General features: G+C 34.0%; 1 protein-coding gene across 1 annotated transcript in view; it reads left to right on the top strand.

The window, feature by feature from the left end:
- The window catches only part of ATP6V1B1 (ATPase H+ transporting V1 subunit B1), a 167,627-nt gene that overhangs the window by 115,247 nt on the left and 30,475 nt on the right, over positions 1-21,905 (top strand). The window contains exon 4 of the mRNA XM_077478057.1: positions 140-233. Coding sequence (XP_077334183.1) covers positions 140-233 — 94 coding nt within the window. The remainder of the gene's footprint in view (positions 1-139; positions 234-21,905) is intronic.

Here is a 21,905-nt window from a genome sequence, read left to right as displayed (position 1 = left end):
GAGGAGCAGTCCCCCCCCTCCTTCCCCAATCCACACACATTATCCTTTGCTTTCATTCGGTCCTGACTTTACTCCTGCCGTGTCTGCTCTAATCCGCACTAATTGCCAGTAATTGGGCTCTTGCCCCGGGTCTCTGCAGGTGTTTGAAGGGACATCTGGGATCGATGCCAGGAAAACAACTTGTGAATTCACGGGGGACATCCTGAGGACACCTGTTTCAGAGGACATGCTGGGTATGTTGGAGCGGAGTTCATGCCTGGATGTGACTCCCAAATAAAAAGAACCGCGCCCGAGTATCGGAAATAAGAACTGTCTGCATCAGTCCACCCGCAATCAGGCGCCTAGCATTTAAATGGCTTGCCAACGCAACATAAACCCAACAGCCCTTCATACCCAAACACCCCCCCATGTCTGAACGTGGTGCTCTAAAACGCACGTGCGCCAAGATGAATGGCAACGCAAAGCATCCAACTTAGTTTTGTGAATTTCTGTGCATTACGGTAACAGATGTTTTACGGTATAAATGCGGAGCCACAGGCTCCATTCACACCCGACCCGTTCACCACAAAACGCGACATAGGGGCCTGCGTTCACACCTCTTGCATTTTTGAGTGTTGCATTTTTGAGCGTTTTTTTTGTGGGGCATTTTTAACGCACGTTTTTATATACAGTGTTTTCAAAGTGTTTTTGAACTTTGGCATTTTTTTAAATTAGTCAATAGAGAAAAATATAATCTGTTTCATCATTTGTTGCTGTTTTTCAGCCTTTTCATCCACTTTTATTTATTATTATTTATTTTTTATTTATTTTTTATTTGTTTTTTTTTATTCTTGTAAGGGGTTAAGGGTTAGGGTTAAAGGTTATGGTTTAATTTATTTATAAATGTATTTACTTATGATTATTTATTTATTTATTTTGTTAGATTAGGTTGTAGGGTTTAGGGTTAAGATTAGGGTTAGGGGTTTGGGTTATTTTGTTTATTTATTATTTATTTATTTTATGTATTTTTTATTTATGGTTATCATTCTTTATTTATGCATTTTAGTTATTATTCATAAATTTATTGATTAATTATTATTTATTTTTATTTCATTATTGCATTTAACAAAAAACAAACAAAAAAACACTCAAAAACATATGATAAAAGCTTTAAAAGATATATATATATATATATATATATATATATATATATATATATATATATATATTTTTTAGGTTAGGTATTAGGGTTAGTGTTATGATTAGGGTTAGTGTTTAGGGTTAGGGGTTAATTTATTTGTATATTTATTTACTTATGATTATTTATTTATTTATTTTGTTAGATTAGGGATTAGGGTGTAGGGTCTAGGGTTAGGATTAGAGTTTAGTGTTAGGGGTTAGGATTAGGGTTAGGGGGTTGGTTTCTTTTTTTTATTATTTATTATTCATTAATTTATTAATTCATTATTATTTATTTTTATTTAATTATTCCATTTAACCAACAACAAAAAAACACTCAAAAACATATGATAAAAGCTTTAAAAGGCATTTTTTTTTAGGTTAGGTATTAGGGTTAGTGTTAGGCTTAGGATTAGTGTTTAGGGTTAGGGGTTCATTTATTTATATATTTATTTACTTATGATTATTTATTTATTTATTTTGTTAGTTTAGGGATTAGGGTGTAGGGTTTAGGGTTATGATTAGCGTTTAGGGTTAGGGGTTTGGGTTATTTTCTTTATTTATTATTTATTTTATGTATTTATTTATGATTATTATTCTTTATTTATGTAATTTATGTATTATTCATTCATTTATTGATTCATTTTTATTTATTTTTATTTAATTATTTCATTTAACCCAAAAAAACACTCAAAAACGTGTGATAAAAGCTTTAAAATGTATTTTTTTTTTTTAGGTAAGGTATTAGGGTTAGGGTTAGGATTAGGGTTAGTGTTTAGGGTTAGGGGTTCATTTATTTATATAGTTATGATTATTTATTTATTTATTTTGCTAGGTTAGGGCTTAGGGTATAAGGTTTAGGGTTAGGATTAGGGTTAGAAGTTCAGGTTATTTTATTTATTTATTTTATGTATTTATTATTCATGATTATTATTCTTTATTTATGTATTTTACTTATGATTTATTATTCATTACTTTATTGATTAATTATTATTATTTATTTTTATTAAATTATTACATTTAAGCAGAAAAAAAACGTGTGCGATAAAAGCTTTAAAAGTTACTTTTTTTTTTTAGGTTCAGTATTAGGGTTAATGTTAGGATTAGGGTTAGTGTTTAGGGTTAGGGGTTAATTTATTTATATATTTATTTACTTATGCTTATTTATTTATTTATTTTGTTAGATTAGGGCTTAGGGTGTAGGGTTTAGGGTTAGGATTAGGGTTAGGGGTTTGGGCTATTTTATTTATTTATTTTATGTATTTATTATTCATGATTATTATTCTTTATTTATGTATTTTACTTATTTTTTTTATTTATTATTCATTAATTTATTGATTAATTAATATTATTTCTTTTTATTTCATTATTGCATTTAAGCAGAAAAAAAACTCTCAAAAGCTTGTGATAAAAGCTTTAAAAGTTATTTATTTCTTTGTTTTTCTTTCTTTTTTTATGTTAGGTATTAGGGTTAAGTGTTAGGATTAGAGATAAATATATTTTTATTTATTGCTTCCATCAAAAGAAGCAATATAACATAGGGTTAGACCCAAACAGTACAAATTTTGTGAAAACTAGTGTAAGCATTAGTTTATTTATTTATTATTATTTATTTTATTTATTTATTATTTGTGATTATTATTCCTTATTTACTTATTTTATTTATTATTTATTTATTAATTAGCATTATGTATTTTTATTTATTTAGCGCATTTAAGTAGAAAAATGCTCAAAAACACGCAATAAAAATGCGCTAAAATGCTCAAACAATCCGCAAATCAAGTATTTCCATGCATGTCTATGTCACACAAAAAAAAAAACGCTTGAAAAACGCACATATCTCCAAAAAAAGCTCTAGAACTTTTTTGAGCTCCATGCATTTGGCTTCAGGCAACTTGGAGTGGAGATGAGAACCGTCAACATTGAGAATAATAGACATTTGTGCATTAAAAAAAAGAAAAAAAACACAATACGCTTTAAAAAGGAAATTTGGTGTGTAAAAAAAAATAAAAAAATAAAAAAGACACGCAACATGCTTAAAAAAACAAAAATTTGCTTATAAAATAAAACATGCAATACACTTCAAAATTTTTAATTTGTGTGTTTAAAAAAAACAAAAAAAAAACAATGTGTTTCAAAATCGCAAATTTACGTGTAAAATAAAAAAAATATATATTATTTCAACAAGTAATTTTAAATCTTTACATTTCTGCAGCTTTCATTAAAATAATTTCTGGTGATCCTGCCATAAAGGTCCTTGTCCAGGCACTTCCTGTTGTGGGGTGACAACGGTCTCCCCATTTGTTTTCTCCTGCTTGTCATCTGATTACATGCGCCCCCTGGTGGAGACTATGAGCGGCCACGCTGACGTACATTGCTCAGACATTGGTCCGTTTGTGTCACCGATATTAGGAAACCAGATAAAAAAAAAAGGAATGCCAATGCTAAAGTGAGTGTATGTAGACAAGAAGTGGCTGAAAGAGGCTGAAGGAGATCAGCAGGTCTGAGATGGGAGACAGGATAAAAAAAAAATGATGAAGACAGTAATTCATTAAAAAAAAAAAAAACATTGAAAATGTGTAATTATCTTTAATTTATGTATTGTCCTATGTATTTTTATTATTATTATTATTATTTTTAATAAGACTTAGTTTGGAAAGCTTAGCCATAAAAGAAATCCCTTTTTTAATTTTTAAAATGTTAAATTTATTTGCATTCACGTAAAGATTTAATTGATTTAAATATACTTTAAAATCAATTTCAACTTTTTGCAATTGACTGCTGAATGCCCCTCCCCCCAACTCTTTTTTTTTTATTATTATTTAAACTTTTTTTTTTTAAATAAGACAGTAGTTTGGAAAGCTTAGCCATAAAAGAAATCCCTTTTTTAATTTTAAAAATGTTAAATTTATTTACATTCATGTAAAGATTTAATTGATTTAAATATACTTTAAAATCAATTTCAACTTTTTACAAATGACGGCAGAATGCCCCATCCCCCCAACTCTTTTTTTTTAATATTATGTAAACATTAAAAACAAAAAAATAAGACAGTAGTTTGGAAAATGTAGCCATAAAAGAAATCGCTTTTTCATTTTTAAAATGTAAAATTTATTCACATTTATCTAAAAAATGTATTGATTTAAATATACTTTAAAATGCACTGCCCCCCACATTGTCTCTTTCAATTGTATCTTGGTAAGAGTTTTTATTTCCTGTTCCTTCACCCTCCAACTTTATTTTTTTATTTAAACATTTATTTATTTTTTAAATAAAACAGTAGTTTGCAAAAAGTAACCAAAAATAAATCCCGTTTGAGTTTTTTTTTTATTTAAACTTTTTTTTTTTTAATAAAACAGTAGTTTGGAAAACGTAGCCATTAAATAACTCCATTTTTAATTTTTAAAAATGTCTAATTTATTTACATTCATGTAATCATTTCAACTTTTTAGAATTTACTGCTGAATGCACTGCCCTTCCCCCCACAGACACACATTGTCTCTTTAAATTTTATCTTGGTAAGAGTTTTAATTTACTGTTCCCTCACCCTCCAAATTTATTTTTTTGATTAAACATAATTTTTTTTTTAAATAAAACAGTAGTTTACAAAAAGTAACCAAAAATAAATCCCATTTGATTTTTTTTTTATTGTTTAACGTGTTTAAATGTATGCAAAAATCTAATTTATTTAAGTATATTTCAAAATAATGTAAACTTTTTAAACTATCTGTATACAATTTATTGTTGGAAGGTGTTCCTTGACTTACCCCCCACACCATATTTTTATAAATATGTGTGTTTTAATAAGACAATGAGTTTAAAAAAATGTAACCGAAAAGTAATAACTTTTTAATTTAAAAAAATAAAATAAAAATGTATTTCGAAGTCTACAAACAATTTATGCAAACTTTTTAATTTATCAGATTACTAATTTATCAAGTGATAGGCGCTCTATTTACTATGCTGGTTCAGGTGATTATTTTTAACGTCCATGTATGTCATTAAAACAAAATACAAAAATCCTCGTCATGTACAGTCTGTGGCCATTAAGAAAAAAAAATAAAAAAATAGAGCAATTCTAATCATCTAAAAGCAATAAATTCAAAACTTTACTATTAATATTGTTTTTTGTTTTCTTTTTTTAATGATGTGAACGCCTCCTTTATTCAATTATTCAGCCTCCTCTATGGTCACTTTCCAGGGATGGCTTAAAGCTGATTGGTGCTGTGGTGCAATGCAGACAGTTTTTTTTTCTGAGACAGATATAAAAAAAAGTGGATTTTAACATGTGCGAACAATTTTAAAAAAATGCCCTAAATATGAAGTACATTTACTTTAAAATTGTATTGTACATTTTTTAATGTATCTCAATAGTTCAGCCTACTCTGTGGCCACTCTCCAGGGATGGTCCATCACCAATATTAAAGAAAATGCAAATTATAATATGTGTAAAAAATTGTTTTATATTGCTTCAGATGCAAAGTCGTTTTTTATTTTTTTATTCTTTTAAAACTTTTTGGTAAACTTTTAAATTTTTTTCAAACGTTCAGCATCTTCTAGGGCCACTTTAAAGGATGCTTTGAAGCTGGTGTTATGTAGCAATGCAGACAATTATTTATTTTAAACACAAATATTTTAAAAAAATAATAATTTTAACATGTGTAAAAAATGCAAAGTGGTTAAAGTTTTAATTAATTTAGAATTATTTTGAAAAATTTTGGTAAACGTTTTAATTTTTCTCAAATGTTAAGCCTCCTCAATGGCCACTTTTGAAAAAATGGCTTTAAGGTGATTGGTGCTATGGAGCAATACAGACAGTTTTTTTTATTTTAGACACAAAAATAAAAAATAAATCATTTTTATGTGTGTAAAAAACAAAAAAAAAACAAAGTGGTTCAAAATGTAATTAATTTAGAATTATTTTGAAAAATTGTGGTAAACTTTAAAATTGTTCTCAAATGTTAGGCTTCCTCAATGGCCACTTTTGAAAAATTGGTTTTAAGCTGATTGGTGCTATGGAGCAATGCAGACAGTTTTATTTTTTTTTAAATTTCCAACACAAATATATAAAAAAATAAAATAAATTAACATTGCTAAAAAAATGTGTAAACATTTTTAAAAATTGCTCCGGACACAAAGTGGTTTTATTTTAAATTTATTTAAAAATTTGATTGTACATTTTTAAATTTATCTTGAACAATCAGCCTCCTCTATAATTAGTTGCCAGGAATTGTTTTAAGCTGATTGGTGCTATGAAGCAATGCCAACAATTTTATTATTATTTCCAACACAAATATTATTATTTTTTAAAAAAAATACACATTTTAACATTAATTAAAAAAATGTGTAAACATTTTAAAAAATTGCTGCGGACACAAAGTGGTTTATTTTTAATTTATTTAAATTTATTTTAAAATTTTATTGTACATTTTTAAATTTTATCTTGAACATTCAACCTCATCTATGATTGGTTTCCAGGAAATAGTTTGAATCTGATTGGTGCTGTGGAGCAATGCAGACAGTTTTTATTTCCAATTATTTTAAAAAAATGCTAATATAATATGTATATATAAAAAAAAATTGCTCTGAACGTGAAATGGTTACATTTTTAAATTTATTAAAAATCCATTTTAAAATAAGCCGATTGGTGCTGTGGAGCAATGCAGACAGTTTCTATTTCCAACACAATTGGGTATTATTATTTTCTCCATAACTGGTTATTACAGACTCGCCTAATGGAGATTTGGTCCCTTTTTTTTTTTCTTAAAATACACTTCCTGTTTGTATAATTATTAATATTATTTTATTACTTTCTGTTTATTTCATCTCCTGGGAAGAGTTATCATCTCCATTAGGTTTTTATTTCTGCCTGTGACCCCATTGGGGAGATTTTCTCTCACTTCCTGTTCCTGTGACACCTGTAAAAAAAAAAAATAGAGACAAGATCATCAGGAAAGCACATTTGTCAGAATTTTTATTTTTTATTTTATTAAAATGTGTTGTTTGGAGAGATTTCCTGTCACTTCCTGCCCTGGATCCACTTCCTATGGCTGGATTTTATATGTACACTGCTTTGGAAAACATAGACAAGAGACAGAGGAAATGCTTCCTCCTGCCTTCAGCAGACTTATTTACCTAGGCTATGATGATGTCATCCGTCTGCTGCAGGCAGGAGGAAGCATTTCCTCAATCTCCTCACTTCCCCAATTGTGAAAAGATCAGTTGCACTGTGTCTGGTTAGTAATATCCTGCTGTATGATGACACCTAGTGGTAGTTTAGAGCCACTACAACCTGTTTACTTATGTGATTTGGTATCTCCTTCTGTCATCCCCTTCTGTTTAGTGCTAGGTAGTCCACCCTCGCTGACCACCTAATTGTCATTACACAGAATTGTGTCTGGTTACTATCTGATGTATGATGCCCCCCAGTGATCAGACTATACATTGTGATTTTGTAGCAAGTCGCAAGCTGAGAGGCTGCAGCGGGGGGCTGATCTGTGTCCAATATTTATGAACAGCTATGGCACCGGGATGTGCACGTTTATTTGCGCTTTTTTTTTTAAATATAAAAAAAATAAAAAATAAAATAAAATAAAAATAAATAAATACAATAAATACAAAATGACATTAAATAAAAATAAATAAATACAATAAATAAAAAATGACATTAAATGAAATAAAAAAAATAAAAAAATAAACAAATAAAAAAATGACATTAAATAAAAATAAATAAATAAATACAACAATAAATAAAAAATAATTAAATAATGACATTAAATAAAAATAAATAAAATAAATAATAAATAAATCAATAAAAACATGAAATTAAATAATAAATAAATAAATAGAATAAATAATAAACAAAGGAAAATGACATTACATTAAATAAAAATAAATAAATTAAATAAATAATAAATAAATAAATAAAAAATAAAAATACTTAAATAAATAAAAAATAAAAAATACTTAAATAAAAATAAATAAATAAATAAATAAATAAATAAATAAATAATAGTAAATTACTGGTCGCAATTTGCACCTTTTTTGTGTGTGACAATTTTGTAATAAATCAAGGAAGTTATACATTGTTTGGCATGGGTGGACTTAACATGGACAAATATATCCCCCGAAATCTGAAATATCTGTGTAGGGCGGGCCGATCCTTTTTGTACAACTTGTCCCTTTTTAAATCGATCATAACTGTTGCTATCGGCGCTCGCGTCCTTTACATTGTCCGGGCGCCCCCATGGATTCGGCAGAATGATTGGCACTCTGGCCCAGCGTCCCAAGCTGTCATCTATCCCAACACCCCGGGACAATGCGGGGAAGAAAAGGACCTCGACAGATGCTGCTCCCCTCCCTCCTGCCCCCCCCCCCCCCCTCCAAAAAAAAAATTCCTTAATTAGTTTCACAACATTCGCCGAAAACATTGTAATAAATAAAAAATAAGCCATTCAGCTCCCATTGGTGGGTCCCTTTTGTGGGGCGCTAATGGCGTCTTTAAATAAAGAGAATTACAGGCCGGCGGGGAGGCTGCTAATTAGGATGGAGATTTCCGAGCGAACGATGAGAACCGCAGATTTTTTTTTTCTTTTTTTTTTTTCCAGTGTGCAGGAAAAGCGGCGGCGTTTTTTTTTTTCCAGGCAACACTTGCGGCGGGCGAATGCGCAAAAGACGTCTAAAGTCTAAACTGCACAGTTCAGTTTGAAAACGCAGGTGTTAGGCGTGCGATTTTGCCCGCGTTCCCGACACGTGAAGATCTGAAATCAATTCTAGGGGACCATTTTACGCTGCTGCGATTGAATAAACGCACCTCAATGTGCTAAGACGCATTGCCGTAATAAAGATAAACGGTCAGCGGCACCACGTGAAAATAGCGTGGATTGCAACATTTTTACTTGTCAGGGGGGTTAACAGTGATTTGTCGCGAGACGTGTGCGGGTCAGAGATAGGAAGATCCCGATTCTGCGACACGCAGCGATTCGCCCAACAGAAAATTGAATAGATTGCATTTGTTTTTGGGTGCAGGACATAAGCGCATTAGGGCGCCAAGCAGTAGGTGGCACTGGACTCCTTATAGACTATGGGCAGTGCCCAGTGATTAATAATAATAATAAAAAAAATATATATATATATATATATATATATATCAAATAATAAATATAATATAATATATAATAATAAATATATATTTAATTATAAATATATATATAGTATTTAATATATATATATATCTATATATATATATATATATATACATATAAAATAAAACTGAAAAACAAAATAAATAATTAATAATAAATAATTGTTCGCAATTTACACCTTTTTTTTTTTTTTTGGCAATTTCTCACATAGTTTTCCCAGTGCAATTTTTCACTCTGCCTCACTTACAGACTATGATCACTGTGACATGATAAAGAGTAATGATAATAATATTAATAATAATTATACTAAACATAAACAAATAAATTTAAAAAATAAATTAAAAATAAATCAAATGAAATAAATAAATAAATAAATAAATAAAAAATACATAAATAAAATAAACAAATATAAAATAATAAATAATTGTTTGCAATTTTCCTATTTATTTTTTTATTTATTTTTTAATGATAATTTCTCACATAATTTTCCCATCGCAATTTTTCACACTGCCCCACTTATAGGTGGCGCTAGACTCCTTAATGCTTGGAAAACGTTCAGAAAAACACATGTGCGGAAGAACCCGCAGTGAGACACAACGCTATTTGCACAATTTTTTTTTTTTTTTTTAAACGCACGTCTTTAAAAAGAAAATAAAACAAATAAAATAAGCGCATTCGCGTGCCAAGCAGTAGGTGGCGCCGGACTCCTTATAGACTATGGTCAGTGTGATGTCATAATGTGTTGCGGTTTGCACCTTTTTTTGCAGGTAAATTTTCTTGCTCCAAATTTTTCACTCTGCGCCACCGATAGTTTATGAAGCCCGCTGTCTGTCCCCATCTCAGTGCCGCCATGTGGTGCGGCAAATATAATTTTTTGGTGACTTATGGTTGAGTGTTGGTGATTGGATTGTTCCTACATTCATCTCCTGATAATAAATAGGAGCCTCCAATGATAGGAGGTGAGTGTTATGTAAACTGTGTGGAGTACACAGCGCCATCTGCTGTTCATTATAGGAAATGACGCTCCACACTGACCTCCAGCGATGTAACAATTCCCCACCAATGAACTCTTTGCAGCATCGCCATCTACTGTCCATAGAGAGGTACAGCAAGTCCTCAGCTCCTAGGCCGTGTCCTGAAGAAGAGAGCGATCGAATAACACAGAACTTCCCTTCCAATTGAACCATGAACCATCGAATAGCCATAACCTCCCTTGCAATCGATCGATTTATGGTGGCCATACAGGAACGATCTAATTGCCATAACTTTCCTTCTAATCAATCGATGATGGCCATTCATGAACGATCGAATTGCCACAAATTCCCATTCAATCGATCAAGGCCATTCATGAATGTTCGAATTGCCACGACTTCCTTTCCAATCGATCGATGGGGGCCATTCGTGAGCGATCGAATTGCCGTGACTTGCCTTCTAATCGATCGATGGTGGCCATTCACAAATGACTGAATAGCCATAACTTTCCTTCCAATCGATCGATTTATGGTGTCCGTACATGAACGATCTAATTGCCATAACGTTCCTTAAAAATCGATGGATGGTGGCCATTCATGAACGATCAAATTGCCACAACTTCCCTTCCAACCGATCAAGGCATCCATGAACGATCGAATTGCCATGACTTCCCTTCAAATCGATCGATGGGGGCCATTCATATATGATGATTATTACTATCAGGAGAGATTGATCGGAAAAAGAAATTGATAGTTTGCAAGACAACCATCGATCAATTGGAAGGGAAGTTTTGGCACATCGATCGTTTGTGTATGACCGCCATCGATCAATTGGAAGGGAAGTTGTGGCAATTAGATCATTCGCGAATGGCTGCCATCGATCGATTGGAAGGAAAGTTATGGCAATTAGATCGTTCATGTATGGCCACCATAAATCGATCGATGGTGGCCATGCACAAATTACTGAATAGCCATAACTTCCCGTCCAATCGATCGATGGTGGTCATACACAAACGATCGGTTTGCCAAAACTTCCCTTCCAATCGATCGATGGTTGTCTTGCACTCTTCAATAAGCTATTTCTAATTCTGATCGATCTCTCCCAATAGTAATAATCAACTTGTAGTTGAGAACCCATTCCATCGATGTGGCACCCACAGGGAAGTGGGTTTCGATCGATAGTTGAGATACAATCGTATGCTATTGATTGCATATCGGTTACCACCATGTAATCTCATCATCTGATCGATCGAAATACAAATTGAATTCATGAACTCAGCGTTGCCAAGCGATGCAAAACACGATCGACAATTTTCCACCCTGGCCGATCTAATAGTGGCTATAAAGCTTTGATGAACGATTGATTTATTTCCTTATTGCTCTCTTCCAATAGGAATAATCGATTTATAGTCGACTACCCATTCGATCGATATGACACACATGGGAAGTGGATTTCGATCGATAGGGAAGGATCGTTCGTTATCAATCACATCTTTCCAGCATGTATTCTCATCATCCGATCGAACAGAATATCTCAGCACTGGCAATCGATCATTTTTCGCCCTAGACAATTGACTCTGATCTATTGATCGATTTGTTTTCCAATCAATCACTGATAATTCGTTCGATACGACACACGCAGGGAAGGATTTCTATCGATAGTTAAGATACAATCGTGTGTTATCGATCGATCTCATCTCTGTTTCCACCATGTGATCTCATCATCTGACCGATCGAAACACAATGAGATTATTAAACAAACAAATGATGTCAATTGATCCAAGGCGATCGATAATTTTTTTTCCCTGGCTGAATCGACTTAATCAATCTTTGGAAACGTATTCGTTTGGTTGAGGATTCGATCTTTTTGACCGGATAATAAAATGCAGGTTTTGAGTAGCGACCATTAGACTCCATTTTGGTTGGATTTGATCAAACTGAGTCGATCGACCAGATCAATTATTTCTATCAGTTGAGATCGATCGGAAAAAAAATCAATCATGTAACAAAGTGTTTATGACCACGATTTGATTGGACTCAATCATAGCTGAGTCGATCGTCCAGTCTGCAAAATTATCGATCATTTTGCATCAATCAGCAGCATTGAGATACTTTTTTTTATGAATGTGATCGTATTTCGATCGATCTGATTATGACATTACGTGATGGAAACAGAGATTTGATCGATGATTTAAGAATGGAATGGTTGTCATAATAAACAATCCTTTTGCTCGATTGATCTCTTCCGATAGGAATATTCGACTCAGTTTGATCAAATAAATTATTTATAGTCCACAACCCTGTCGATCGATATGACACACAGGGAAGTAGATATCGCTCCATAGTTGGAAGTTACCATTGTAAGTCGTCTATTGTGTCCAGCCATGCGATCTCATAATCTGATCGATCGAAATATGATCAGGTTTCTGAACAAAATATCTGAGTGTTGCTGATCGATGCAAAACGATTGAGAAATTTACACCCTGGATGATCGACTCGGTTGGGATTGAGTCCGATCGAATAATGGCCATAAAGACTTCGATAAATGATTGATTTATTTCCCGATCGATCTCTTCCAATAGGAATAATCAATCTATAGTTGAGGGCCCAATAATGTGCAACACGCAGGGAAGTAGATTTCCATCGGTAGTTTGGAAGATTCGATCGTAAGTTATCAATGGTGATCGATCGAAATGTGATGGAATTAGTGAACAAAGCATCTCAGTGCTGCCAATCAATGCAAAATGATCATCAATACAATTTCTGCTCTGAGAGATTGGCTGAGTGATGGAATCCGATCTAAACGGGGTCTAAATTGATCGATCGCTATAGTGATAAATTTCAACAAATCTGAAACAAATTCTAACAAAATGAATTATTCCGATTGGAAATGGAAAAATATTTAAATAAATACAGAGAGGGAGAAAAGTCTATAGAATAGAATACAACAAATATAACCGTCTTACCAAATTCACATTTTGGAAGACGGTTTTATTTGTTCTATTCTATTCCTTTATTTTCTATAATATTCTATTCTGTTATATTCTATTCATGTATATATATATTTTATATTCTATTTGAATTATTTCTTATTTTATATTCTGTTCAGTTTTATTGTATTCTATTATTTTCTTTTCTATTCTACTCTGTTTTATGCTATTAATTTCCGTCCTTTTTTCTATTCTATTATTTTATTTTTCTATTATATTCTTTTCAATTCTATTCTTTTATTTTATTTTATTCTATTCTGTTTTATTCTATTATTTTATATTATTTTATTTTCTAATCTACTAATTTTTATGCTATTTATTTCTGGGTTTTTTTCTTTTCTATTTTTTTCTTTTACTTTTCTATTCTATTCTATTCTATTTAGTTTTATTCTATTCTTTTCTATTCCATTTTTTTACTTTTCTCTTATATTCTATTCAGTTTTTTTCTATTCTATTCTATTATTTTACTTTTCTATTATATTCCTTTATTTTTATTCTATTCTGTTTTATTTGAGTCTATTCAGTTTTATTCTATTATTACCTATTTATTTTAAATTCTATTCCATTATATTTAGTTTTATTCTATTTTATTCCATTTCATTCTATTCATTTCTATTATTTTATATTCTATTCTGTTTTATTCTATTCTTTTATTTTCTATTCTATTATTTTACTTTTCTATTCTTTTCTATTCTATTATTTTAATTTCTATTCCATTCTCTTACTTTTCTATTTTATTCTATTCTATTCTTTTACTTTTCTCTTCTATTCTGTTTTATTCTATTATATTCTATTCCATTCTTTTACTTTTCTCTTCTATTCTATTCTGTTTATTCTATTCTTTTATTTTATTTTCTATTATATTCTGTTCCATTTTATTCTATTTTCTTTTATTCAATTCTATTCCATTTCATTCTATTAATTTTGAGTCTATTATTTTATAGTCTATTCTTTTTTATTCCATTCTTTTATTTTCTATTCAATTTTATTCCATTTTTTTATTTTCTATTCTTTTCATTTCTAATCTTTTAACTTTTCTATTTTATTATATTCTTTTCTTTTATATTCTATTGTATTCTTTTACTTTTTGTTCTATTCTGTTTCATTCTATTCTTTTCTATTCCATTATTTTACTTTTCTCTTCTATCCTATTCTGTTTATTCTATTCTTTTCTTTTTCTTTTATATTATATTCCTTTATTTTATATTATATTGTTTTATTGTTTTATTTTCATTTTATTTTCTATTATATACTATTCCATTCTATTCTATTCAGTTTTATTCCCTTTCATTCTATTAATTTCTATTCTATTATTTTATAGTCTATTCTTTTTTATTCCATTTTTTAAATTCTATTATTTTACTTTTCTATTCTATTTTATTCTATTCTTTTCTATTCTATTCTTTTACTTTTCTATTTTATTCTATTCTTTTCCATTTTTTTACTTTTCTCTTCGATTCTATTCAGTTTATTCTATTTTTTTTCTTTTATATTATATTCCTTTATTTTATATTATATTCTGTTTTATTCTATTCTTTTATTTTCATTTTATTTTCTATTGCAGTCTATTCCATTCCATTTTATTCGATTTTATTCCATTTCATTCTATTAATTTCTATTCTATTATTTTATATTCTATTCTGTTTTATTCCATTCTTTTATTTTTATATTCTATTGTTTTACTATTCTATTTTATTCAATAATTTTTTTTATTCTATTCCTTTATTTTGTATTCTATTCTGTTTTATTTTATTCTATTCCATTTCATTCTATTCTTTTATTTTATGTTCTATTCTGTTTTATTCTATTATTTTCTATTCTAGTCTATAAAGCGCCCTAAGTAGGAATCCTCCTCTTATCTCATTTTCCTCTATTTGTTGCATTAGGTTTCTGTTCCGAATCTGAATTCATTTAGAATAGATTCTAGCACGTCCAATATGACGAAACGTAATGGTTAACTTAACGAATGAATCTGAAAGAAAATTATAATTTTTTTCCCGGCATACACATCCCGAATGGCTATTCAATTGCTTGCGGATTTGATCGTTTTTCAGATCGATCAGATAATAAAATCAAAGTCGATCAGCCAGGGTAGAAGACTACTGATCGTTTTTCGTCAATCGATAATCAATCCTCATCAGTATAACTGTATTTCTATTGATCAGATAATGGGATGTAATCGAAGGGTGGCCATACACACGATAAACTGATGATTTAATCTCCGATCGATCTCTTCTGATAGGTATAATCAATCAATAGTCAACAGCCCATTCAATTGATATGGCAAACAGGGATACGGATTATCAATCACCTCCCTCTGTTTTTACTATTATAATCTCATAATCTGATCGATCGACATACAATGGTATTCATGAACAACAATTCATGAAGTATCTCGATGCAAAAACGATCAATCATTTTTTTTGCCCTGGCCGATTGACTAAGTTCGATTGAATCTGAGTCTAAATCGCGCCATACGCGCTTCCATAAACGGTCGCTCCCTTTCCTGATCGATCTCTTCTGATAGGAACGATCGATCTATAGTCGGCAATGTATTCAATCGATATGACACACACACAGGGAAGTGAATTTTGATCACGAACTAAGATACGATTGAAAGTTGCAGTATCAATCGTTTCCACCATGTCATCTCAGAGTCTGATCGTATCCATGAACAATGTAGCTCAGTGCAGACGATCGATGCAAAAACAATCAATAGTTTTCCAGATCTGATCTAAATCAAGTCTAATTGGAAGGAGAAGGGACGCCTGTTCAATGGTTTTGGTCTTGATTGCAAAACGATCGAATCCGTAAACAAATTAATCTCACGTCGAACGAATAATAAAAATCAAAGCATGTATGGCTACCATTAGACCCCAATTTTTTGATCACATTCAATCATCCGATCGGTCTGAGGAGGAATATTATCAATGGTTTTGCACCACTCAGCAGCGCCGAGGTACTTTTATCATGAATACGATCGTATTTGCTACACACGATTCGATTGTATTATCCGATCGATGTGTGATTCGGTCAAAACGATCAAATCCACAAGCATTATGCCCCTTCCGTTCGATTTAGATTCAATTTCGTTTAGATTTAATCAAACAATTTATCGAGTCCGCTCCAGGACAGAAAATGATCGATCGTTTGCACTGATAGGCAGAATTGAGACACTTTAATTAATAATCTGATCGTATTTTGATTGATGAGATTATACGATTAAATAGTGGAATCATAGATGCGATTGATAACTTATGACGGTAATGGTGGCCATACACAAAAAAATGGATTTATTTTCCGATCAATCCTTTCCGATAGGAATAATCGATCTATAATCGACAACCCAGCCAATCGCTATGGCACACAAGGGGAAGTGGATATCGATCGATAGTTGGAAGAGACGATCAGTAAATTGTTGGTCGTGTCTCTGTTTCTAACGTGCATTCTCAAGATCTGATTGAGTGAAATGATAGTACAGATGATCGATGCAGTACGATCGGTAACTGTCTGCCCTTGTCGATCAACTCAGTTTGATTGAATCCGATGGCCGTGCATGATTTGATCGATTTCTTTTCCAATCGTTTTCCCCCGATAGGAATAATTGATCTATAGTCTACAACCCATTCAAATCGGTATACCCCAGATGGGGAAGGTATCGATCTCATCTCCGTTTCCACCATGCAATCTCATCATCTGAAAATACGACCGTGTTCATAAACAAATTATCTCAGTTCTGCAACACGATCGATCGTTTTCCACCGCGACTGATCAGTTTGATTGAATTCAGTCTAAATTGATCGGAAGGAAAGTTCGATTGCTTTGATCGAACCGCGCATGAATCGGGTAATCGGCTACTGATCCTCTCTTCCATTAACCATTCATATCCACTTCCCCATGTGCGGCATATCGATCGACTGGGTTGTCGACTATAGATCGATTACTCCTATAGGAAAGGATCGATCGGAAAATAAATCAATATATCAAAGCATGTGTGGCCACCACATTCGGATTTAATCAAAGTGAGTCGAGCGGTGAGGGTGGGAAAATCATCGATCGTTTTAAATTGATTGAATCAGTTATTGATCATATCTCTGTTACCGGCAATCTTATCGATCGAAATACAATGGTGTTCATGTATCTCAGTGCTGGCTGATCACTGCAAAGCCGATCCATAATTTTTCACCCAGGCCTGAATGACTCAGTTGGATCAAAGCCTTGACTCTAAATCGATCTGAAAGGGAAGTCATGGCTATCCCATTGTTTTTGCTGATACGATCGCTTTGATGGAATAGCGCGGCGATCAGATATTGAAATCAAAGCGCCTAAGGCCAGCGTTAGTCACAATCGCCAAAATCCACTTCCTCGTGTGCGCCATATCGATCGAATATGTTGTAGACTAACGATCGATTTTCTTTATTGAAAGAGATGGATTGGAAAGGAAATTTATCGGTTGCTCGGGGGGGGGGGGGGGGGGGGGTGGGCGTTAGAATGGGCTCAGCATGTGGGGGGATACGCCTGCGCAATAAACCCCCCCTGCGCATGTCGCCGCAACGCGCTGGGGTACGCAGAGCTTAGCCAAGTGTCGTTTTTTGTGATATTTCAATAAAGTTAGAAAAAAAAGAGAAATAAAAATAAACGGTGGGAATACATTGTAACAACACAGAAGCATTGTGCGGGATGAGCGCTGGAAGAGAATAATTCCTGTATCCTTAGCTCCATCTAGTGGCCAAAATGCAGTATACGTTTATAAAAGACCTCAGTGGGGAAACTATACTGCATTTTGGCCACTAGATGGAGCAGATGATACAGGCGTTCATTTCTTACAACTATTATGGTGGCATTTTGTTCAGCTTGCTTGGCTTGCACCCGAGGGTACTTAGGGAACTCAGCCAAGTAATTGCCAGACCATTGTTCCTGATTTTTACTGACAGTCTACTCCCTGGAATGGTAGCAGCTGATTGGAGAAAACCCAATGTAGCACCAATATTTAAAAAAGGGCCTAAAATAAATCCCCTAGAATTACAGACCAGTTAGCCTAACATCAATAGTATGTAAGCTCTTGGAGGGGATGATAAGGAACTATATACAAGATTTTAGTAATAACAACGGTATCATTAGCAGTAATCAGCATGGATTCATGAAGAATCGTTCTTGCCAAACCAATCTATTGACCGTCTATGGAGGAGGTGATTCGTGCAAGAAAACCAACCACATCCTGAGTAGAAAAGCCTGTCCCTTGCCGGCAGCTCCCTCTATGGAAGCAGTGGTTCCAGATCTCTGAAGAGAGACCACTGCTTCCACATAGAGAGCCGTGGTCTCACCGCAGAGAGACCACTGCTTCCACATAGAGAGCCATTTATAAAACGGCTCTTTATGTGGAAGCAGTAGTCTCTATACAGAGAGACCACTGCTCTCTATGTGGAAGCTGTGGTCTCTCTGCAGAGAGACTACAGCTTCCACATAGACAGCCGTTTTATAAACGGACCCCCTAAGCATTCGATGTGTCACAGTAAATTTTCTTTAAAGATCAACCACATCCTGAACAAAAAAGCATGTCCCCTGCTGGCAGCTGCAGAGAAGGGATCTTGCTCCTTGCGTGCAAACAGTGGTCTCTCTGTAGAGCTTCAACCCCCACCCCCTTCCCCCTGCTGAGTCAGACCCATCGTTTTCCAAACAGCAGGGAGCATGAGCTGTGGCACAGCTATAGGTGTGACTGCATAGATGGGTATGTGTTCCAGATCTCTGCAGGGAGACCACTGCTTCCAAGTAGAGAGCCGTTTTATAAACAGACCCCCTAAGTGTTCGATGTCTCACAGTTCATTTTCTTTAAAGATCAACCACATCCTGAGTAGAAAAGCCTGTCCCCTGCTGGCAGCTGCAGAGAAGGGATCTTGCTCCTTGTGTGGAAGCAGTGGTCTCTCTGGAAAGCTTCAACGCTCCCCCTGCAGAGTCAGACCTAAGGTTCTTTCAGTTATAGATGAAGTATAGAAGGCAGTGGAAACCTGCCGGCCTTTGCTGCTGCTCCTTGACTTTCCTTCTGTCCTCTACAAGAGTCATTGTCACCTCTCCGATGGAATTCCAGCCCAGCGACAAAAAAACAAAAAAAAACAAAGAAATCAAACTTTTTACAGTATAGAAAAGAAAAGAAAACTTTTTGACTGCACTCACACTTTAGGTTTCTGGGTTAAAGCAGAACTCCAACTAAAAATAGCAGAATAAAAATGAATAGCCCACTGAAAGATTAAATAAGAAAAACAGCTTTTTGCTGCAATATTCACCTTCATTACAGAGATTTTGCCTGCAGTACTTTTTTCTGCCACTAGATGTCCTCAGTGTGATAATATTGTCTACCACTAGATGTCCTCAGTTCTTATAATATATGCTGCCACTAGATGTCCTCAGTGTGATAATATATTCTACCACTAGATGTCCTCAGTTCTTATAATATATTCTACCACTAGATGTCCTCAGTGTGATAATATATTCTACCACTAGATGCCCTCAATCTGATATTATATTCTACCACTAGATGTCCTCAATCTGATATTATATTCTACCACTAGATGTCCTCAGTTCTTATAATATATTCTACCATTAGATGTCCTCAGTGTCATAATATATGCTACCATTAGATGTCCTCAGTTCTTATAATATATTCTACCACTAGATGTCCTCAGTTCTTATAATATATTCTACCACTAGATGTCCTCAGTGTCATAATATATGCTACCACTAGATGTCCTCAGTGTTATAATATATTCTACCACTAGATGTCCTCAGTCTGATTGATATTACATTCTACTACTAGATGTCCTCAGTTCTTATAATATATTCTACCACTAGATGTCCTCAATCTGATATTATATTCTACCACTAGATGTCCACAGTTCTTATAATATATTCTGCCACTAGATGTCCTCAGTTCTTATAATATATTCTGCCACTAGATGTCCTCAGTGTGATAGTATATTCTACTTCTAGACGGCCTCAGTTCTTATAATATATTCCACCACTAGATGTCCTCAGTCTGATGTCCAGCATCATTCAGCCCACTGCCCCTGAGCCCAGGCCATCCTGGAACCTCCCCCACCCACCCCCAACCTGTGATTGGATAGGAAAAGGAGAAGCAGCACAGTGATTGGCTCATCTCTCTGTCACTCTGATCTCTCCTCCTATCAGCATGCTTCATGTCAGCACATGAATTGATTGGCTCCTTGTGCTGCTTCTTCTTTCTCCCACACCTGCTGCACAGGGACAGCAAGTGGCTGATACTGGGTCACATTCATATACTTACACTGCTTGTATTTAAAAAAAACAAAACGGTGTAATAATGATCACAGAGCTGCATTCATGTGTCTCTTTTATATCTTCCCAGAGTTCAGTATTTGATCCATTTCCATGTAAGAGAGGAGCTCCACCCAAATAGGGGAAGCTCTGCTTGCCTGCCCCCCCCCCCCCCCACCTGTTTGAGGGGGAGGGGGAGCAGGTGCAATCTTCTCTAGATCTATCAACAACTATGTAGCACAAGGGCCTGCCAGACTGGATGTTGACCAATCAACTAAAGTTGATTGTACAAAGATTGTATGGTCAGAGTGTAATGTGTATGGTGAGCCGCCCCAAAAGGAATTTTTACAGAGAATTTATAATCCGATTGTATAGTGTGTATGGCCAATTTTAACACTTCTAGGTTTTTTTTTATTACCTTTTAGGCTAGGTTCACACTATTGCGATGCGGGAACGCCGCGAATCCGCGGCGTTTTCCCGCATCGCTCACCTCCCGCCGGCAGTTCACACTGCCCTATGCGGACGGCTGGGGGTGTCAATGTTATGTTAATGACACCCCCAGATCCGTCGGCATATCGCAGTGCGATCTGCCGACTCGCACAGGAATCGGATCGCATGGTGTGAACCCCCATGCGATCCGATTCCGTTGCGGACCCAAAAAAGGGTCCTGTGCGAGTTTGCTGCGGGACAGCTGCGAGTTCAGCCATACTATCTGTATGGCTGAACTCGCAGCGCTACGGAGATCGGATGTGATTTGCTGTGCGAATCACATCCGGTTCTCCCCCCGCAGCGGTGTGAACCCAGCCTCACAGAGATCACAGTGCTCCGCCTGACCATACTTGTATCTGGTACAATCTGGTACAATCTTTGCTCAGGCATCATCCAGGGTCACCACCTACTTCCTGCGCTGAGACGTGCAGTTCTTGGCTGTGTTCACAAATGTTAGACACAGGTCGGCCTCTGCCGCAGCCTCTCAGTAACTCCCAGGTATGGCATATACATAGTTACATTAGTCCAGGCTGGACCACCGTAACTATGTAAAAATATACCATGCCTGGAATTCTTCTTCACCTCCTCAATAAGACACAGAGTTTGAACCCAATGCAAGTTTAAAAGTGCAGCATAGAAGAATTTTTCCCAGTCTTTTGATGTGTAAGAAAATAATGTATTTGGCCCTGTCTCTTCAAAAAACTAACACTGACTGAGGCAACATGGAGGAAACAGGAAGGGTCTAGCAAAGGGTAGACTAACTAGCACACAACAGGAGGGGAGGACAGAGGGAGATACCAAATAACACAAATGAACTGGTTCTAGTGGCCCTAAACTACCACTAGATGTCAGTATGCATCAGAATG

The sequence above is a fragment of the Lithobates pipiens genome, unplaced genomic scaffold (assembly GCF_037356315.1).
Source record: "Lithobates pipiens isolate NorthernLeopardFrog02 unplaced genomic scaffold, aLitPip1_a1.2 Scaffold_13, whole genome shotgun sequence".
Taxonomy (NCBI): Eukaryota; Metazoa; Chordata; class Amphibia; order Anura; family Ranidae; genus Lithobates; species Lithobates pipiens.
The sequence above is the reverse complement of the archived record's forward strand: the minus strand, read 5'-3'. Positions and strand labels throughout refer to the sequence as shown.